Genomic DNA, 21,150 nt, shown 5'->3' on the forward strand with positions numbered 1-21,150 from the left:
ATTAACTATTTCTCATTTATTTCTGACCTGACTGAACACAACTTGATTTAAATTAATTCAAATGCACAGCAATCCTAACCATCTACCTACTCTGGGAGAGGAAAAAGGACCTGTCTTCCACGGTTGTGCCATGAGAACTCTGAAACAACCTGAAACAATAACGCTGCTAAAAGAAGTGATCTTGCCCTCACCTATTGCCTGCTACTTATTTGTTCTTGCCCCTACGCCACCCCCTTTGCTTGTGCCAGCACTAGCTTTTAAGCGACTGCATAGCAAGTCAACTTGGGAAACTGATCTGGGTTAAAAACATACTCGATTCCTCCTGCCCTTGGTTATCCTGATCAGCTCCTTTATTTCTACTGGTTGGGCTACCATATAAATACCATCACCAGCACAAGAAGGAGCAGAAGGGAGCACAGAAGTGAGTAGCCAGGAGCATGTCCCACCCCCCCACCCCACCCCTCTCCTTTCAATTGCTGTGCTGGCTAAACCGCACATGAAATTCTGCTGTTAGAAGCAAGATGTAAAATCCCATTAGAGAGCTTCACAGCACTTGCTGCAAGCATTCCAGTGTCTTACTTCAAATATAAAAAAAACTCTAAAATTATTATAACCACTGTCTTGTTGACATACAGAGCAGCTTACTTTCAAAAGGCTTGTAGAAGATGATGTGCTACATGCAGTATGACAAAATGATAACCTTAATGAGCTCCGGTCTGAGTTCCTTAACAGAGGGAGAAGTTTTTATCTCTTAGAATGTGGCAAGGAGAGTCCATGCAGAAAGAATGAAGTACACGATATACTTTATACATATTACGGCATAAAAAAAACCAGACTTTGATATTAGGAAGGACAAGAGTTAATTGATGGTGGACCAATGGATCTTTAACAGTTACTCCCACCTAAAATAATTCCTGCACTATGTTAGTTTCAGCTCTAAGAATCGGCTCTAACATTTTAGCAATAGATACGTTTAAGCTAGAAAGCTCATGCTGTCTTACGCTAGTAAACTCTAGGTTGGTCTCTGATAAATATGCAATACATAACAATACAAAATCTACCAACCCTCCCCTTGCCCAACCTTTGATACAGATTTTTGTTTCTAAACTCCAAATCCTCTCTAATTTGCAAGTAATTGATTATAAAAATACAGCAAGAATGAGGGTTTCTTAGTTCATTCAGCACTAAAATGTTGCATAAAACTAGTAGATGTTAGGAACAGAGGCTATTCTGAGCCTAGAAAAAAGAAAAGGAATAAGCTTTTTCTTTTAAACTTTAAACAAATTTAAGTAACACATTAGAAAAATCAGACTAAACTGATCTACTTGCAGTATGGATTATTTTTTGCTGAAAGTATTAAGCATTAATCTTGAAGTTTTACATAGCTTTACCTTGCAACATTAGACAAGTCAAGGTGTTTCTGAACTTCCAGTAACACTTCTCGAAAGAAACGTAAACGCTTTTCCTCAAACTGCTGACACTGTTCAAATACCTGCTCCATGTTTTCCATATATTGAGGAGTAGCATTATCTAATTCTTTCAGTGATTTTTCATATTTTTCTTTTGTCTGCGTGGAGGGGGAGGAAAAAAACAGTTAGTAACTTATCTTATTACTAGCCTACGTGTTGGATTGATCAATAGAGTAACGGTCAAGGTGCAGACAAGGAGCTCCCAAACTCCATTCTCTTTTTATGATCACAGCACCCATGTTGGATCATGACAAGAGTTATCTAACAAAATAGCAGGAGAGTTACAGTAAAGTTCTAAGCCATTTCTCTGCCTTTTTAAAATAATGCATGATAAGTGTTAATATAATACCTAAAACAAAAAAAAAAAAAAAGAAAAAAGAAAAAAAAGAGGCACGCCACAGAGTAAATCATAGCAGGCAATCTTTCAAGTTACATGGCTCTGATTTAAAGTTTTCCAGACAATTTCAAAGTGCTGGCTTTTTCCCCTTCAGCAATTTACATAGTCCACTATGAGCTAGGAACAGGAGAAAAAGAGGACATCTGTTCCTGCAAAAATAAAATCACACGCCCTATGAGCTCAGTTAACAGATAGAACCTGAGAGTCTAGATATTTACAGAAATAGTCCAGAGACATGAATTGAAAGATCCCACCCAATGTAACATCAGCCTTCCGGATCACAAAATCCCCACCCAAATACAGAACAGCACCTCAAAGGAAAGATTCCTTCAAAAAGGAAGGGTTTTTTCCTCCACGCAAGAAAGATCTCTTGCTAGCAGCCAGCTAAAGAAATAAATCAACCTGGGCAGTAGAATAGAATTTCCACAAATGCATTTAGTTTTATTTAAATTGATTATATCAGCTTACTTTCTTTCAAAACAAATAAACAAAAAAAACCCACAAACGCCCATCCCACAACCACACGTTCTGCAGGCCAAGAACAATTACAAGTTTAGGTGTTGTCAGCAAGCTGATAACACAGCCTCTCAAATGAAATAACTCAAGCTTCACTACCTTCAGTGAATAATGAACTCTGTCCTGGAAGTTCCCTGTCTTATTCTGCTTCCTTGCCTGCTGAAATCACTTACGTGAAGTAGGGGTAATATATTATCTGTTCCTCACACAAGAACAACTTTGCAGCATGCATGCTTTGGAGAAAACTCTACATTCTGGCATAGGACCATAGCTGAAAGTGAACTGTACTACAGTCCACAGCACATTCCACAAAAGCAAACAACAAATCCCCTCCCACAACAAATAAAACAAACCAAGACACACCACCACATACAAAACACCCTTAAAATATGCACAAGCTATATATTAAAAAGACCACACACGAACAGTATGTTAGCATGCAGTATACCTTTAATACATCTTGCTTGCTTCTTTCCACTTTGTCTTGTAATTTCTTAAGTTGTTCAGGATTCAGTGCTGGATCTGCTTTGCTGTTTGTTTCTCTGGATATAGCCAGTTTCTCCTCTTTGCAGGCTGCATGGTATGCTTTCTTTGCAGCTTCCACCTACAAAGAAAATTTGAATCTTTGCAGCTGGTACAGTTTATAAAACAACCATCAGTTGTATTTTTCTTAGCCTTATGATCACATTGCAGTGAAAGAAATGTTAGGTTTTGTTTCAGGATTTTTCTTTTTTTGGAAAACATTATTTCAGGCCAAGTAATGAACAATACACAAGGATCAATGTGAGGAAATTAATGAAGTACTTATGAATCTCAGCATTCTCTTCCCATACAAAAAGTTGACTCACACAGTTTAGACAAATATGGAAACAGACTCAAGAAAAGGTCTAGAGAAAGTCCCAAATAAAACATTTTTCATCATGCCCGTGCGCCCCTGCTCCCCTTCTTCTACAAACCTGTTTTAAGAATAACACTACATGACAAAAAAAAGAACCCAGAAACATTTTTCCCTACTTTTTTTTTTTTTTTTAAAAACAATTCATAACTTTCAAATGCAGGAAATCAGATACTGTTAAAATGATAGAAGAATAGCTTAAATGCCACTTTTTTCCCCCCAGATTTTCACTGGAAAAATTTTCACATATTTCCAGTCACCAAGATCAGAAGAGACCAAGAGAAAGTATTTATTTTCAGAAGAGGACAGAAAGCAAGAGATCTTTTTGAGAAAGGAGGATCCAGCAGAGAGAATAGGGAGTTTACTCCCCTATAGGAATTTGAGACATTAATATATTGTAACACAGGATAGCTAATACATAATCTACTGCTGTACCTCTTTCAGCTTTTTTGCCCAGGGTTTCTGAGCTTTCCTAAATCCATCTTCTGCTTCTTTGGTTTCCTTAAATCCTCCCATCATTTGCTTATGAAAGGCTTCCTTCTGCCAGTTCTTGATTTTTTCAAAGTCTTCATTCATCAGTGAACCTTTTACTTCTAGATGTAGTTCACTCACTTTTTCAGCTTCTGACATAAAAGCACACCAAGCCCTTTCTACTGTTCCATACTGTGGGCCTAAACACAACAGAAAGTGTCATTCTCAATAACCATCACCCACATGGAACTTTCACTCCCAAGAAACTACCTGAAGCTATCAGCTTGTATTTACTTTTAAACAGTAATTCCTAGATATTGATACAGATCTAGAACAGGAAACAGTGGTTTGTTTTTTTTTTTTTTTTTTTTTTTTTTTTTTTTTTTTTTTTTTTTTACACAAATTGAGAATATCGCAGATTTTTAGACCAGAAGAGGTAATATTCACTTAGTTCGGCTGCCTCCTTCCTGTACTATGATTCTCAGTCTTCCAGCTATACCCACAGCTCTTCTTTGAGGTGCCTTCAAATTCTCAACATCCTTTTTGAAGCAAGGGTAACAGGAAATGACAAACTATTAAAGAAGGTATTAAACTGGAATCAGATTAGCCTTCCATGAAAACAGTACTTAGTTGCTTTATTACTGGTCTTTCAGACACCACTGACCCCTATTACTCAGATACACTTTTCAAATTGTGCTCTATACCATTACTCGCCTAGAAAGCTACTTCTCTAGAATTTAATCTTTTTTGCTACCTCAACACTGAAAGAAAGATACATCTATTTCGGTAAGGAACAAGCAGGCTAGCAAAGGAGCAGTTTTTTTTTTTTTTAAATTATGAAAAAACTCAATCTTGGAAACACTACTTCGTCACATTATTGAGCCTTTGCGAGAACTCCACTATAGGCTAAAAGGTACAGAATTTCTACTTTGCACTTACCAAAACAAAGATATTTAGAAAATATTTAATTCAAAAAAACTTTCAGAGTTAAAAATTAACATATTTACCTTTTTCCACAAGCTGTTTCCACCTTTTTGCCCATTCTGTAAGCTGCTGAGCATAGACCTTCTCTATTCGTGCCCGTTCATGAATACAGTTCATGAGATCATTGCAAAGTCTGTGACCATCATCAATTCGTTTTACTGTCCGCTTGTAATTTCCAACCTATGAAGGAGACACACTTAGCAATTCCTGCTTGAACACTCTGAAATAAAAGCAAGATATCTCTCTAATTAACACAAATACCTAGGAGCAAGATAATCCACTAACAGAAATTCATAATTTATAAAATAGTATTTTCAACCTTAAAATACAACTGTTTTACCTAAGACCGAGAGCAGGTTGAAACATGATCTGCGTGGAAGATGCTAAAAGCCACTTGCAACCAAGACCACTTGCACAAGTTTGCCTGCAGAAAAAGCTCTTTATTCTAAAAGGCAAAGCTAGCCAGAGACAGAGTTTAGTCAGTAAATGCAGCAAAAACACTACAAAAGCTGTATTTTATTAGTCCTGCAATGCCATTATGAGTACAATCATCACAATTGTTATTAATCAATTGTTCTGCATTTTTATTGCTTGGCAATGTTTTAGATAATCCAAATCTGTAACACCAAATACAGTATTTCCTTCTTCCATGCTTATGATAAAGTACCTAATACCTTAACTTCGTTAAATATGTAATTAATCTTTCTTTCAGGATTAAGAAAACTGCACAGACACACAAAGAAGTATTGTGAAATCCACATCAAATGTTAACAATAGAGTTTTTGTTTTTTTTAAGAACGCAATGTGGAAAAACACAACCACTGTACATACAGCAAAGACTGGATGTGCCCTGCCATTAAATCTATGCCTCATTGCCGACAAACTAGATAGCAACTCGTTCAAAAGTATACTGTGGAATTTAACGTGGAAAGATACTGACAGTGATAACAAGGAGTCCCCATATCTGCCATTAATATGCAAACAAATTCTGTAGGGGAAAAAACCTCCATACGCACTCGATGTAGATGCTATAGAGGGATGAGGATATGGAGAAACATGCACTCTACACAATGAACGCCCGTTCATTTATCTACACCAGTATGGAACCACTGATCTATGTGATGGAAAATTAAGGTAAATAAATAAAAAGCCTGATTCTGCTCTCAGGGTAACATTTCCACCGATTTCAAGGTCAGGCAAGTTGGCTTTTGTAAACATTAAACAAAGCATAAGGCCTCAGTTAACTGAATTTGCACAGCCTATTAAATATTACAGTCAATGACTTATCTGCCCTAGCCACCTGACTGAAAAATAAAGATTAGCAGCAAGGCAGCACATGAACCATTCAAATACTTAAAGCCCATTTCTCATTTTTACATTGGAGTCAGATCCGATTCAGGTCTGAAATACAGGAAACTAACTTTTAGGTTCACATTTATTCAGAATTTTGTCCACAGGTTTATGTGCAAACCATCTGCTTCAGAACAACTCCTCAAAGTACAAAGGGGCATAGTCTTAAAGAGAAAAATAAATTAAAACTGTATTAAGAAAAATAAGCAGCACTTTTTAATCATTGACTAGACAGATAAATACAGGCATGATAAGCTGTAAAAATGCTGATAAGACTACTTGTCAAAGCTGCAAGAAATCCAGCTCATCAGTGACAGGACAATAACACCAGTTCTTTCAGACAGTCTCCTCAAAACACTCATTAGGGTTGGTTTTAGACTATATCCATTTCAATAGCTCAAAGAAACTTAGGTAACCTCTAACAAATGCATGAGTTAGCAGTCAGTGATTTGTCTTCACCTTGTCAAAAAATACTTTTTTGAACATTAAATCCCAGTGTAATTGAAGATGACAAGCTACCAGCATCATTAAAAAAGCTGGCACTGTATGGACAGATAGCGTATGCATGCCAAAACACCTTTCACCTATTAACAAGGTGCACAGAAAACAGATCTCATTTTCAAGAGAAATAGAAACTGAGAGAAAAGTAATTGCTAACAGCATACACTAACAACTATCATATTCATATGTATTAAAAGCATTAGAAAACTTAAGCAGTTCAAAGAAAACTTCCTATAGTATTTGTGATGGAAGGGTAAGTAATTTATTTGCTCAAAATTACTCCAGTTCTAGTTCCACAACCAAGTACACTGTTAAAACTGGTTATGCTAACTCTGTACAACTACTCTGAAAGCCTTAGATGAGAATCACTTTGTGTCTCTACCTAAGCGTCCAGGAATTTAGATCTCTAGCAGGAACATTCCCCTTCATGAATTTGCGCTACTCAACTAGTGCTTTAAATGCTAATCCTGAATAGGAGCTGGCTGCCTCATGATATTTGTAGTATTTTCATTTGGAGTTGTCTGAGCAAGTTCTCACCATGTGGTAATAGCCAACAGTTGCCAGGCCTCAGGCAGGTATTCAGAGAACAGAATTAACCTAACTTATTATGGTCCACTCCACTCACTATTCATCAGCAGTTTTAAACACACATGTACACACACAACCAGATACACTTGCTTTAAACTACTGCTTCATTAATCATGTTACATATCACATTCAAATTTCATGCCCTATGACGACTGCTAGAATTTTGGAAATACAGCGATGTTCCGTAGTTGGCTTCATAACACACAGAACATGAGTTATACAGGTGGCATTTAACATATTTTAAAAGCCTAATGGTTTATTAATTAATATCTAAAAAATATGAAGCATCAGTCTCTCTAGCTTATTCTCAATCTTTTTTGTGAAATGGCTACTGTAATATACCTACAAGACAAAACTTGCTTCTCAGATGTGGTAGTTTTTTTATTCAGTAAATAGGTTTTCATCCTAAATAAATCAAGTTTCTCAAGCAGGCATTTATAAACAGTTATTCAGAATAGTTTTGTACTAAAATTACAAATGGCTCACGTATCCTTTAAGTAGTCATTCAAGTTAAGTTTTTGGTGCTGTAGATCACCAGCTCCCAGACTTTCCAGATCAAGGTGCCCTTCTTTTGCAACAGCCTGAGCCTCCCAGGGTATATTATGCATAACAAGACAAAATAAAAAAAAAATTGTCTACTTTCTCCATTAAGCCACTCACTCCAAGTATATAATACTGACATTTCATAAGCAGCTATTTCACATGGGTCTCTGCTCATTACACACGCACACACCCCTAGCTTTGCCAGTTTTCATTTGTTTATTCATTCAGCCACTTCATTCAGGTATATGTGTGCACACCAACTTCCATTTTGGATACGTGGTTTACTCCACTTACACATCCCTCCTCCCCCGGTAGTCTTAGATATAAAGATGGGGAATACTGGTATCTGCATCTGAATCAGAAGAGCAGAGGCAAGGAAGAGATATACAGGTGTCCGAGAAAGGAACGAGTGGAACAAAGTAAACGTCGTTCCAGTCTTCAGAAAGGGCTAGAAGGACCCAGGGAACTAAGGCCAGTCAGCCTCACCTCAACGCCTGGGAAGGTGATGGAATAGCAGCTAATCCTGGATACCCTTTCCAAGCATGTGAAGGGGAAGAGTGTGATCAGGAGTAGCCAGCAAGGATTCACCAAGGGGAAAAATCATGCTTACCAACCTGATAGCTTTCTATGATGGGGTGACTGGCTGGGTCGATGAGGGGAGAGCAGTGGATGTTGGCTACCTGGACTTCAGCAAGGCTTTTGACACTGTCTCCCATCACATCCTCATCGGGAAACTCAGGAAGTGTGGACTGGATGAGTGGACAGTGAGGTGGACTGAGAATTGTCTGAGCTCAGAGGGTCGTGATCAGTGGCACAGAGTCTAGTCGGAAGCCAGTCACTAGCAGCGTACCCGAGGGGTCAATACTGGTTCCAACACTGTTTAACTTAGTCATCAACGACATGCACAGAGCGCCCTCTCAGCAAGTTTGCCAACAATACAGATCTGAGAGGAGTGGCTGACACACCAGAGGGCTGTGCTGCCATTCCGAGGGACCTGGACAGGCTGGAGAGCTGGGCAGAGAGGAACCTCCTGAAGTTCAACAAAGGGAAATGCAAAGTCCTGCCCCTGGGGAGGAATAAACCCATCTACCAGTACAGGCTGGGGGCTGACCTGCAGGAAAGCAGCTGTGCAGGGAAGGACCTGGGGGTCCTGGTGGACAAGTCGGACACAGGCCAGCAGTGTGCCCTTGTGGCAAAGAAGGCCAATGGCATCCTGGGGTGCGTTAGGAAGAGCGCTGCCAGCAGGTCGAGGGAGGTGACTCCTTCCCCTCTACTCAGCCCTGGTGAAGCTGCATCTAGAGTGCTGGGTCCACTTCTGGGCTCCACAGAACAAGAAGGGCATAGACCTGCTGGAGCAAGTGCAGCAAAGGGCCAAAAAGATGAAGGGACTGGGGTGTCTCTCACATGAGGAAAGGCTGAGAGAGCTGGGATTGTTCGGCCTGGAGAGGAGAACACTGAGGGAGGATCTTAGCAATGTGCATAAATATCTGAAGGGCGGGTATCAAGAGGATGGGGCCATACTGTTTTCAGTGGTGCCCAGGGACAGGACAAGTAGCAACAGGAACTGAAACACAAGAATTCTGCCTGAACATGAGGGAAAAACTACTTTACTGTGAGGGTGACTGAACACTGGAACAGGCTGCCCAGAAAGGCTGTGGAATCTCCATCCTTTGAGATATTCAAAAGCTGGCTAGACACCATCCTGGGCAGCCTGCTCTAGGTGACCCTGTTTGAGCAGGGGAGATGGACTAGATGATCTCTAAAGGTCCCTTCCAACCTCAAATGTTCTGTGATTTCTGTAAAAGAAAGCCCATGCAAGGACCAGACAAATCATAGCTGGATATGTTAAAAATTTCACCCTGAAGCCTGCTTACAAGGAAAGCTTCCCACTTCAGCTCAGCACCTTTCTCTTCCTCCCTTTCCTTATCTTGTGTGTCTCACAGCCTACAACCCAGAATGACTTCTGGCCTTCAGCTTCTCTTCTGTCCTCCAAGAATCCCTTCCTTCTTGTGTTTTCCGTCTGCAGCATTGGACCTGGCTGTGCTAAGGACTACGTGACAGGACAAGGCTCTCTCTCTATAGGTGGAATCCACAGGACAGAGCAATAGCAAGGAATTCTCAGCAGATGAGAGCTCCAGGATACAACACATTTAAGTAGGAGATGTTAAAGGCAGAGTTGGTCTTGGGAAGGCAGAACTGGGTGAAGGATGACAACAGTCTCAAGCAAGATTGAGCAGGACACACAAACCCTTTCTACATAGTGCTTGAGCCCCTGTCTGCAAGGCAGGTTTGTGAAGGACGCTGCCTTGAACCTCTGTCCTACTCAAGAAAAATTAAGACATTAATGGTAACAGCACACAACTAGAAGAGGGACTAAAATGAAGTCAAGTAGAAACATTTGCTTATGAGCAACCAATTGTAACCGATTTCAAAATGCCACAGTGATTAGTACCACAGTTAAAAATATGACTTCTGTTTTCCCTGGGCGAATGTGCGCACATATTCTGAGTGCTGAATGTAACTGAAGTAACTTAAAATTGAATTCACACAAACTTGTGCAAAAGGGACATTAAGTCTAGTAAAATTATTTTAAAAACCTTCTATGCCAGTAAATTAGTTTAATTCCTATAGTGAAAACAATGGTTAAGTGACATTTAAATTTATGGACATTGCAATGCCAACACTTTGAAAAAGGAAGTGGAATGTGCAGTCTGCAACCTTAGGCAGTGGCAGACAACTCTTCTAGGTACAAGACAGTATCCCTGTAAAAGGTATTTAGGCAACATAACCAAGTATATGGAAAAGAATTCTAGTATTCTAGCTACTAGCTTTAGAAACTGCAGATAATTAAAACTTATATTTAAAAACATATAGGTTTCATTTAAGACTCCAGTTTCTGCAATTTCTGAGGTAAACTACAAACATTCTGCAGTATTTCCCCCTCCTCCCACCCACAAGAAATATTTGAGCCAAAACCAAAAGTGACAAATGGGGGGGTGGGGGGAGGAAATGTCCACTCTTTCAGTCACATATGGCCAAGACTTTAGCCTGCAATTTTCAGCTTTCTGGACTAGCACTGTTTATATGTATATGAACATACCATTTCACTAGTTAATAACAACTTTCTGATCATTTCGAGTCTGCCAGGTCACATCTTGTTACACAGATGATGTACAAGATATGAAGTTATTCAATTCCTTGCCCTATAAATGAAACACTTATTGAAGGAAATGGTATAAGATTGTCAAAGTCCTCACAATTTTCAAGAATAGCAGAATACTTTTAACACATACGATACTTAAAACTATATCCTGCTTTCATTTGTATCAATATTTCAGTAGTCCAGAAAGAGACATTTTATGAAATGAAACCAAATTAAGTTTCTGCTTACCCTCAGCTGCCAGAAACACTTTGAAAGGAAATACTCCAAATGAGGGTTTTAGGTATTTTTTCTACAAAATATTATAAAAGCCACTTTCTTGATTCACCAATGTTTTATACGTGTTGCTTCTCTTGTTGTTTTATAAATTCAGTGACCAGTAATTTCCCCTATTCTTCTGTAAATAATACTTTACTTTGCTACTAATATACAATTGATCTCTTATAGGCCCTGTAGATGCCTTCAGATCTCCATTCTGCTTTCCTGTTAAATTCAAAAAAAAAAAAAAAGAATTTTCACGTTTTTATATTTCTTCACATGTATGAATACGGTACTCGAGCCATCTCAAACCTTTTCTTGAAGCTAAGATTTAAAGAATCTGTAATAAAGACAGACACACACACAAAGATTAGGCCTTTAGTATTGCTTAGTTACCAGTCCAGTCATTCTTGCCTTGTGACCACGCATGTACTAACGTAGCCAAGCCCTGTCACTGACAGGATACTTAACTGGAGTATTTGATAGCTTACAACCTCCTTGTTTTAATTTTCACAGTACTTAATGCAAGAGGAGAGCCTTTAACCATCCATGCTCCTTTACTTCAATAACAAAAGGTTTTTTTGTATATTGATATATCTGGATAAAAGTATATAAAGAGTTAAACATTTAACAATTTTTTCCTGGTATACTGATTGAAAGTTAAGGGTGTTTTAATTCATTAGTGTCACAGAGCAAACTCCAATCAATTAATTCTGGCGGTATATCCTAGCAATTGTTATAACCACAAACGTTACAGAAGTTGCAAATGCCTGAAGTAAGATTTGATGTTAATTCTTTTTCCATGCTTGCTGATCTTATTCATAACTATGCAGCCTTTATGGAAGCACTGGAATCATTTGAAAGAAAATAGGTTTCCTTATGTGATGGTGACTTCTGAGATAAAACAGCTTTTACTGGCAAATATTCACAGCATGAAATGCACAATAATGAGTTCTGAAGGCTCCTAGTCAAAGCAATACACACTGCTCCAACATGGGGTGGCCAACATGGGGAAGCTCTCACTTTCACAACTGCTCCATCCAACCATGGATACAGTTTGTTTCCAGTTGTGTCAACCCAGAAGTTTCTAAACATTTCAACTAGTTTTTACTTTTATAATACCAAAGGCTGCAATGTATAATCTCCCTCAGAATAAACATGCAGCATGCATCGATTAAAGGCATATTTGAAACCCTATATAAGATTTTCATAAGCGCATTGAACTTCTGTGCAGATCCAAAGAGTTGTTTGCATATACAAAGAACAATATTGGCGCATAACTAGGGCATGTACAGTCCAAATAAGAACTTATGAGCGTTAGCTCTGTATATCTAACTTTCATAAGTTTACCCATTCAAAGCCATCATTGGATGAAAGAAAAATCTTGATAAAGCTCTTAAACCCACAAAATGTACAAGGTACAAGCACACCACTAAACAAATACCTGGCAAGATAAATGGAAAACACTGTTTTATTCAGTGCTAGAAGGAAAAAATATATACAAATACATACAGAAGATATGACAGGAATCTACTGCTACAGAGTCCAAATATTTTTAAAGTGTTTAGAGGCTGTCCAAAATGCCTGTCTTCGTTTGGATGAGGTAGGTGTTTTCACACTACATCTAAGCACCCTTACAATAAATGGGGAGGTCTCTACATCGTTGATACTAGCAGAAAATAAGGAGGAGAAAGGACTCATCTGGGTTAAGTGGCACAGTCTGGGAGGGACCTGTGGCTTATTAAAAAGATGAAATATTTCCCCAGGCAGGGTAGCTGCTCCTTTTGATGCCTTACCTTTGCAAGATATGCATGTATTTCCACTTTGATCTCTAGGAAAGCTTACTCATCACCTTTCCTACTTTCACAGCTGACTCAGTGAACAGCAGCATCGGTCTCAGCTTGCTCAAGGCATTATTCTTTTAATATGACCATAACAGTGATTAGCAAGCATAAGATCGGGGCTTGATTAACAAAACTGGCTTTCCACTTGTTAGCATATCAAACTCTTTATGTGGATTCCAGTATTACCTTAGTAAAACAAAGCCAATAGGGTTGTCTGTTTCTTGTGTTTTACTAGAACAATTTAGCACAAAACAAACGGAACAAAACGGAACAAAACGGGTTTACCACAGTCTATTTGGATGCAAGAAAGTGGCATGAATGATTGTACTCTGATGCACTCTGATGTATTTACAGCAGTACTGAGAAGTACTGAGAGTCCCTATGACAGCTGAGGAAAAAAAATACAGAGTATCAAATTAAGCATCAGGCCTCAACTTTTCCACTTTCTCTGGGACAAGTCACTGCCACACTTCTAATTCAGCCAGCCAAAAGCTTGGGCTTTTAAATTCTTCCCCTCCTCCTCACCACTGGCATTCAGCAGGTCATCCTGCTCTCGGCTGCCAGCAGCAACCTTTGCTTATCAAAAGCACGCCACCCTTGCCAGCTAGGTAAAGCAGATGAAGGAATTCCTTCTCAGAGCATATCAACAAGGTTCCTCTGCGTTAAAAACTTTGCATTCAGAGAAAGCCATGATCCAGATGCACCAAGATACATTGAGTTTTTTAGAAAAATGAAGAATAGAAAAGGAGGTTTCTGTTTCTTAGGCAAATCAGGGCATTATCACAATCGAAACTTTGATGGAATCCTCTTCCATTATTGTTGCAGTTATCTTTCAGATTTTTTTTTTTTTGTAATCCCCGTCCCTCTAAGCAAGCTTTCATGAAGACATGTAAGCAATTCTCTCAGCCTCCTAGAATATATTATTTTGGCGAACACCAAGATAAACTAGAAAAAGAGGAATTCTTGTCCTCCTGAAAGGGTTTCTTATCCTGCTAGGAGATAAAAATCTAAACCACAGATAAAAATTTAATTGAACCCTGAAAAATTGTTCTGAATTTATATATCTGTGAAAACTGCTTCTGCTTCTATTTCAGGCCAAAAGAGGGCGAGTATTTCTGAAAGCCTATTTTTTCCAATTACAGAAGATGCTACCCATTGCTAAGCCTTGTCCTGCCCACGTTCTTAGACCATCACGGCTACAGAAAGGCTACCCCCAAAAGGACAAATCAAAACAGGAACTTCTCCAGTTCCTATTCAACATGACAACTATTTCCCAACCACAACACAGTTGTGGAACTCGATTACTTAATACATAGGTATTACTATCAAAGATATTGGTCTTTAACATTCATGACGGATTTCAAGCATTGAGCTTGACTCTCAATTTGGAACAGAAAATGCCAAAACTGGAAATTTGTTTGTGTTGTGTTTGTGAAACTAATCTAATAAAAAAATAAAAAAAGCACACACACAAACATGCTTCATTGCTAGACTACTCTACACTACACTCCTTCCTGGTCAGTCTGAGCACACATACACAGATAGCAAGTTTAGAGCAGGAAGTTTACAGTATACGGTTGTGAAGTACTAGGAGTTGTACTCTTAATGGCATCTAACTGCCCGTAATCATCTCTGTAATAAGGAACCCTAACAAAAGGCAGTGACAGTCCAAAAAGAGAGAGAGATGTCAAACACTTCTAGAGCCAGAACAGTGACATGAACAAAAGAAAGTGTTCTAGTTCCCAAAAGTAACATTGTATGAAATTTGTTTCCATCAAAGGCAAGGGTGAAAAGTTTTGAAGGTGGTTTATTAACATTTTAATAAGCACAGTTCTTACTGTACGTTCAACGAAAAAACAAACATTCAAGAAATCCGCATTACACTTTAAAAAATATGCGGAGTGCTTAAAAATGTTTTTTCACAATAACGTTCTTAAGATATGTCCAACACTCAGTCACCTCACTCTTTCCCAAATGCCACTCAAGATGTGCTTTGCAGCGGACTCCAAAGGTAAATATATTTGAGCTGTTTTGGAGAGTAAGGGAACAAACTCAAAAGCTAAGGCACCGTCAGTACAAATTCAAAGTGGCAACCTTCAGAAATGAAGCAACTGATTCAGACCATACTGAAAAGGGGCAGGTTTTAGTTTAAAATTCAGATGAGTCTTTTTTTTTTTTTTTTTTTTGGAAAAACGGATCTAAACCAGGAGAAATAATTAAACGAGAGTTAAGCATTAAGTTCTATATGCAGCAGCAAAACCTTCTCTCATTAGCTCCTGAGCTCAGGAGTAATTCCTGTTCCACTGTTTTGTCAAGCCTCTGTCCAACAGCGAGGTTTAAAGTCAAATGGTACGTTATGCCAAGATACTACTGCGCCTCGCTAACTGCTGGGTGGCTTAATCATTCACTTGAGAAGTTCTAAGACAACTAATAAGAAGTATTTACAAATCAAAACACATTCCAGCCTAGCATCAGGAATGCATGTCCAATTTACAATTGCCCTCACAGAAATGCACAGAAGTAGAGTGCACAGGTCACACAGTAAAACTATTTCTAGAAGAAAGCAAACGCCCCAAAGTTTCTATATGAAAGCTACACTGCAACAGAGTTCGTTTCTTTAGCTGCTTTACCACTCTCCTTTATGTTTATTCTCTGATCAAGCTATATGGACTTCTGTTAATTCACCCAAGTACAGCACGTATGCTGAACGCTGAAGGTCAAAGTTTGTTACTAAATCAATCCTTCCTGTTAATAGTTTAGTATTACTGTTATTTATCATGTTACTTATACCACAGCATTCATTTTCACTACTTAGTTCAAAGTATTTTAGTGTATCCACAAAGGCTCCAACTCCACAGAATGCCAAGGATGCCATATTACATTTTTTTCAACCTCCCACACAGTTCCATGCAGATTTAGGCATACCTATTATGGTCTTACAGCTATCCATATATTACTTTCTAGCATAACCTGCTACACCTTTTGAGATCTCTAACTAAACCTATTCCTTACTGATTTTGTACACAAATGTGTTAGTAGCGATATTTTAAGTCTTGACCAACTATAAAGCTTTCATGGCCTCCTCCCTTTTTGTATCCAAACAGTTCCTCAAATACCACTTTTAGTTTCAATACACGTACAGCCTTTAGTTACTTTTCTGAAATAGTGACAAGGCCTTTACATACATAGTGAAATCTCAAGCACCTTTATTTTTTTAAGGAATCGACATTTGCAGCTATAAAGCCCCCCAACTGCCCTGTTTTTCCTGAGCCGCACAATACAAAGCAGAGTAGGAGCAAAACTAGTACTTTACTGCATAATTCAATACTCTAAACTTTGAAATTCAGTGAAATAATCCACAACTATTTTTTTTGCTAAACTACCAAAATTTTAGTATCAGAAAGAAAATATGGCTTTTTTAAAAATATGATCAACAACTGCACAGCCAGTCCAATTTTGCTGTTAGAGAGTTAATGCTCTGCACATCCTTAAAGTTGCTTCAGTGATAAAACCATTGACTATTATGGTTGGGACTCCGTTTTTACTGCAGCTGTACCTTTGTCTTGCTCACTAAACAGAGTAGGGAAGACGGTATCTTAAAATCTTTAGTAAATCAAAACCTTTCCATGAGAATATCTTCAATTTTGGGGACTACTTTAACCACTTTTAGCAAATTATAGTTAAGTATGAGGTAAACATTGATGCCAATTGTCCTCTTTGAACAACTTGTCTAACTGTTCTAGTCCGTTTGCCACCTCTCCTACACAACATATTTTTCAACTTGAAAAGTTAAATTAAAAAAAAAAGTGGCCTAATTATTCAACCTAAAATTTTTCCTCCTGATCATTTCAGCATAACATAGCCTTTCTTTTCTTAATGTACATCCACAAAAAGCAGTGAAAAGGATTAATTATACAAAGAAAGAAACTGATTGTCATACCAAAGTTCAACTTTCTTATCCAAGGATAAATACATACTGACATATCACATTAGCCTACTGAAATTGCTTAAGCAATAAACTGCAATTGTGAGCTTTTAGAAGGCATACTTAGAAAAAGGCAAGGAAATGGATTAAGATGCAGTGTTTGCAACATTATATGAAGATAAGACACCAACAGCATAAACACGAAAAATATCTTTAGCCCACCTATAATAAGCACCAAATACATTTAAGCTATGCTTTGTAAAGGTCATAGCTTAGGCAAATTGTTATTGTTAATCCTCTTTGATCCTTAATATTGAACACTTGAGTTCACAGTTGTCCAAACATAGCATTATTAGTTTACAGAACGCCCATTTCAAAATTCACCTCACTTTTATGCTTCAAGACTTGGTTATTTGAAGGAAGATAACAGCTTGGCAGAGGATAGTCAGCCAGCACTGTCATGTTCTCCTGGCAAGTACAGGATGGCCAACACATAACAAAAAAATTCCAGTTAGTCCAGGATTTTTTTTTCCCCCTAACAGCCTCCTTATTTTCTTTTGACACACTTCTACCAAGGAAGCCTGCTCAGAAAGTTGTCTCAGCATAAAAATCTCCAAACAATAGAACAATTAAGATCAGAGGTAACCTCTGGAGGTCATCTAGTCCAACCCCCTGCTCAGGTTATGTTAGGTTGCTCAGGGCCATGCACAGTTGACTGACACCTCCAAGGACAGAGGCCCCACCACCTCTCTGCAGTCACACTTCAGAGTTTCCCTGCAGTAAAAATATTTAAGGCTTAGAATCCCATAAGCTTAACATCAAAACAACCCCTTTAGAGTAAGTAGCCATTTTAAAAGTCATAATACCTAAGTCTCTCAATAAAATGGTAGCTTCTATTAAAAAAGACTTAATTATTGCCAGTTAGGTTCCTGGGTATTGTATTAAAAATAATAGGAGATTGGGAGATCTGCACCAAAATCCTACCCTTGCTCATGAAGGTCAGAAGAGGTCTGGAAGAGTTTTTATTTAAAAGGAAGCATAATAATGTTAGGTCATCAAAACCAAGCCACTCGACAACTACTCCAATAATGGACTATTCAAACATTTTTCCCCTAACCATTTTCACATTTTCCTATAGTTCAAACTCAGCGTCCCCAACCACATAGCAGGAATTTTCCCCACTCAATACGGTACATTTGGCAGCACCCTTCCTTACCTCCAATGGTGTCAATACTCACACAAAAATTTGTATTTCTTGCAATAAATTATTCTCTGTAAAGTGCTTTCTGCTTTACTAAGTTTGTTCTTTCTAAAGCTTAATCCAATTACTGCAAAATCGGAACGCCTTCTTCAGACTTGAGCAGTATCAAGTCATGGTGTGATCCTACAGCGTGCTTTGTACTACTTTTCTGCATGTATGCTCTTACATCAAGATCAACATAAAAACAGCCTACCTCTCAAAAGAGTATACTTAGATCTAGACATCTGAAAAACAGCAGCATGCAGTACATTCACACACTACCTCACATTTGTAATTCAGGTACACTAACAGTAGCCTTTAACCAGTTTAACATTCTCCATTCGATCCCACTTGTAATTTTAAGTTTCGCTCCCCTGGCCTCTTCTACTTGCAGCAGTAAAAACTGATAAAGGTTCTGAATTGCATACCCTACCAAAATAGATGGTCCTTGAGCTTGTGCTAGATAAAAAGCCTTGAAAGAATTGGGTCAAAATCTAAAAGGTCATTTCTACCCTGAAGGCTATTTCTGCAGATCAGAATAACCACAGTTTTCTTATACTGCTGCTGTCTCCACACCATATTGCGCAGAAAAATGAGATTTTCTATAAAAGGAGTAAAACACGAAATCAAAATACTGAAAAAAAAAGACACAAACATACATAAAACACAAACATTCAGGTTACCTCCCAGAAGCTATCGCTAGAAACTTCTACTCCAACGGAATCATCATATGACCCAGACATTTCTATGTATGAAGAATTTGTAAGTATTCAGTGTTTAAACACTAGGTCTTCAGAATCTGTAAAAAGATAAAAAAAATGATCTATGAGCATTATTATTCAAGAACAGTTATGAAAAGAGAAATGCAGTAAGATAACTTCCCTAAATTCTTGGATATCTAGGGACGCCAAGAAAAAAAACAGTAGTAACCACATTAGGCTTTAGTAAGTGCCTTTTCCAACAGAACTCTGTTCTCCAGTGCAAAGTTCTTGGCTCTTTCACAGCATTTCCATTGTTCAGAAATTGTTCAATACATTTGCCTATGTCAAATTTCACTGAACTCTTGAATTTATTTTGCTAAAGAATTTTCTAATTGAACAAAAAGACTCAGCAATGGGATTCTTAATTGCTAATGGTAAAGTTCTTTTCCACTTCAAAGCATTGTGTAAGCGACGATCAGCTGACCTTTGTGACTGATACAGACCTCCACTGCTTGCAATTTCTTTTTTTCCGGATGCTACAAAGAAAATGAAATTGTATGAGATCTACTGGAATATTTAAGCCCAGGAACAGCTGTGGATTGAAAAAACCACCTTCAGGAGTAAAAACAAGTTAGACTTCTATCAGAATTTTAGATTCAAATCACCTAGTTGAGGGTTAAAAGCATGCAATAGCCACAAAAAGCAAATAGAATTTCCTCTCTCAGCAACAATACAAAGCTAAAGTTACATGAATAGAGTATTGGAGCTACAGAATTCAAAATGGCAGGGGACACAAGAACAGCCTCTGTCCCAAAAGACTTAATATGTAATAAGATATTCCAGCTCAGCACTGGGTGCTTGCCCAGTCACCTGCGACTAAGATCTCTTACTAGGGTAGTCAACTGAGGTGCTTGTATTTTCTTGTCAACTCACCTCTGGATTTTAGCAAAGCAGAGAGCAGACTCCAAATGACAGTATGAAGCACATACCTGCTATTCCAAATGTACCAAGAAAAAAAGTTGCAGCTCCTATGACAAAAGGCTTCCTTTAAGGTGACAACTACCTTCCCTCTAAGTTGAGGCTCCCAATCCTAGGTTAATTGCATTTGTGGTATGCTTATCGTGCCACTTCGTTGGGTTTAACGACGAAAAAACCATTCTCAATTCTAAATACTAATCTTCAATAAATATAATCCATTACTTTAAACTGATAGGGTGTTATCACTTACATAGATCAATTTCCTTTTCTTTTAACTTCCATGCAGCTTTGTCTTTCTCATGTAAAGAGATGGCTTCGTTGATAGAACACTGTAAAACCTTCAGGGTCACTCTCAGCTAACACTTAAGAGATAAGCATCAAAAACAGTACTGAGGCAAAAATTCATGAAACCACAAAAGCAGTTTGTAGCATAGAGACCAAGAGAGGAGAAGGAAACAACTATCCCCCTCCTCCAACACACATGCAAAATCCCTCTCTAATCTCTACAGGTACTTAATCGAGTTCTCCTGGTTAGATTTCTCCTACCAGGTTTGCCAACAACTGCTGCCAGGGCTACACATATGGCTAAACAGAATTTACACACTAGGCATCCCTGAGCTTGAACTCCACGAGAGGCCTAATCTAGAAGTGTCACACCATGTTAACACAGGGACAATTCTATTGTCAAAGGGCAGCAGTCATTGCTACCTATACTCAAAATATTCAGAAAGGATGGATCTGAGGGTTCTGTATCAGTCTAGATAAAAACGTAGGAGCCGGCAGTGGAGGAAACAGACTCAGGCCTCCCGCCTTTTGGGGCATATATCTTAATCAGTAGACTAAAAGGTTAAAGCTCCATCCCTCTTTCACCCTAGGAATCTTGCTTCCCTTAAGACTGTAATGCCACTACAAAAGGAGGAGTAGAGAATGTCTATGAACCTCGCCTTGCTTGCAACCTAGTGGTTATGACATACTACTGAGAGAAGCATAACTGAAAATCCTTGGCCAAGAAGGACATTTAACACTAAACCCCTGTTTCTTGGATAACCTGAAAATAACTGTGCCATGAGGGTAGTTGTATCCCACTTGTTTCTTACAAAAGCTGGCTGCTGGAAGAAACAGTTGCTTCGACAGTTACAGCACAAAATAGATCAGATAACTGCCCGTCTGGAAAGATGAGCCACTTCACCTAAATATTTTTTCACCTAATTCTTTTCCATAATTCAATTCAGACATTCCTGATACAGAATACAAAATGGAAGACTACAACAGGGATATCAACTATTAAGATTTTCTCTTGAAAAGATGGCCAAAAATATAGGAAGGGTTC

The 21,150-nt window shown here is 38.3% G+C and overlaps 1 protein-coding gene across 18 annotated transcripts in view; it reads right to left on the bottom strand.

Moving 5' to 3' along the window:
* PACSIN2 (protein kinase C and casein kinase substrate in neurons 2) overlaps positions 1–21,150 on the bottom strand; it is a 63,632-nt gene that overhangs the window by 12,123 nt on the left and 30,359 nt on the right. For 8 of the 18 annotated variants that reach the window (XM_068950849.1, XM_068950787.1, XM_068950818.1 and 5 more), the window contains exons 2-6: positions 18,825–18,940; positions 4,756–4,912; positions 3,713–3,948; positions 2,831–2,986; positions 1,392–1,567 (exon numbers count right to left, since the gene is read on the bottom strand). In XM_068950849.1, the coding sequence (XP_068806950.1) occupies positions 1,392–1,567; positions 2,831–2,986; positions 3,713–3,948; positions 4,756–4,912; positions 18,825–18,884 (785 nt within the window). In that variant the 5' untranslated portion in view covers positions 18,885–18,940. Of the gene's footprint in view, positions 1–1,391; positions 1,568–2,830; positions 2,987–3,712; positions 3,949–4,755; positions 4,913–18,824; positions 18,941–19,326; positions 19,379–20,070; positions 20,183–21,150 lie in introns of all 18 variants that reach the window. The other 10 variants (XM_068950826.1, XM_068950731.1, XM_068950815.1 and 7 more) reach the window with 5 other exon arrangements.

Source organism: Struthio camelus, chromosome 1 (genome assembly GCF_040807025.1).
Source record: "Struthio camelus isolate bStrCam1 chromosome 1, bStrCam1.hap1, whole genome shotgun sequence".
Classification (NCBI taxonomy): domain Eukaryota; kingdom Metazoa; phylum Chordata; class Aves; order Struthioniformes; family Struthionidae; genus Struthio; species Struthio camelus.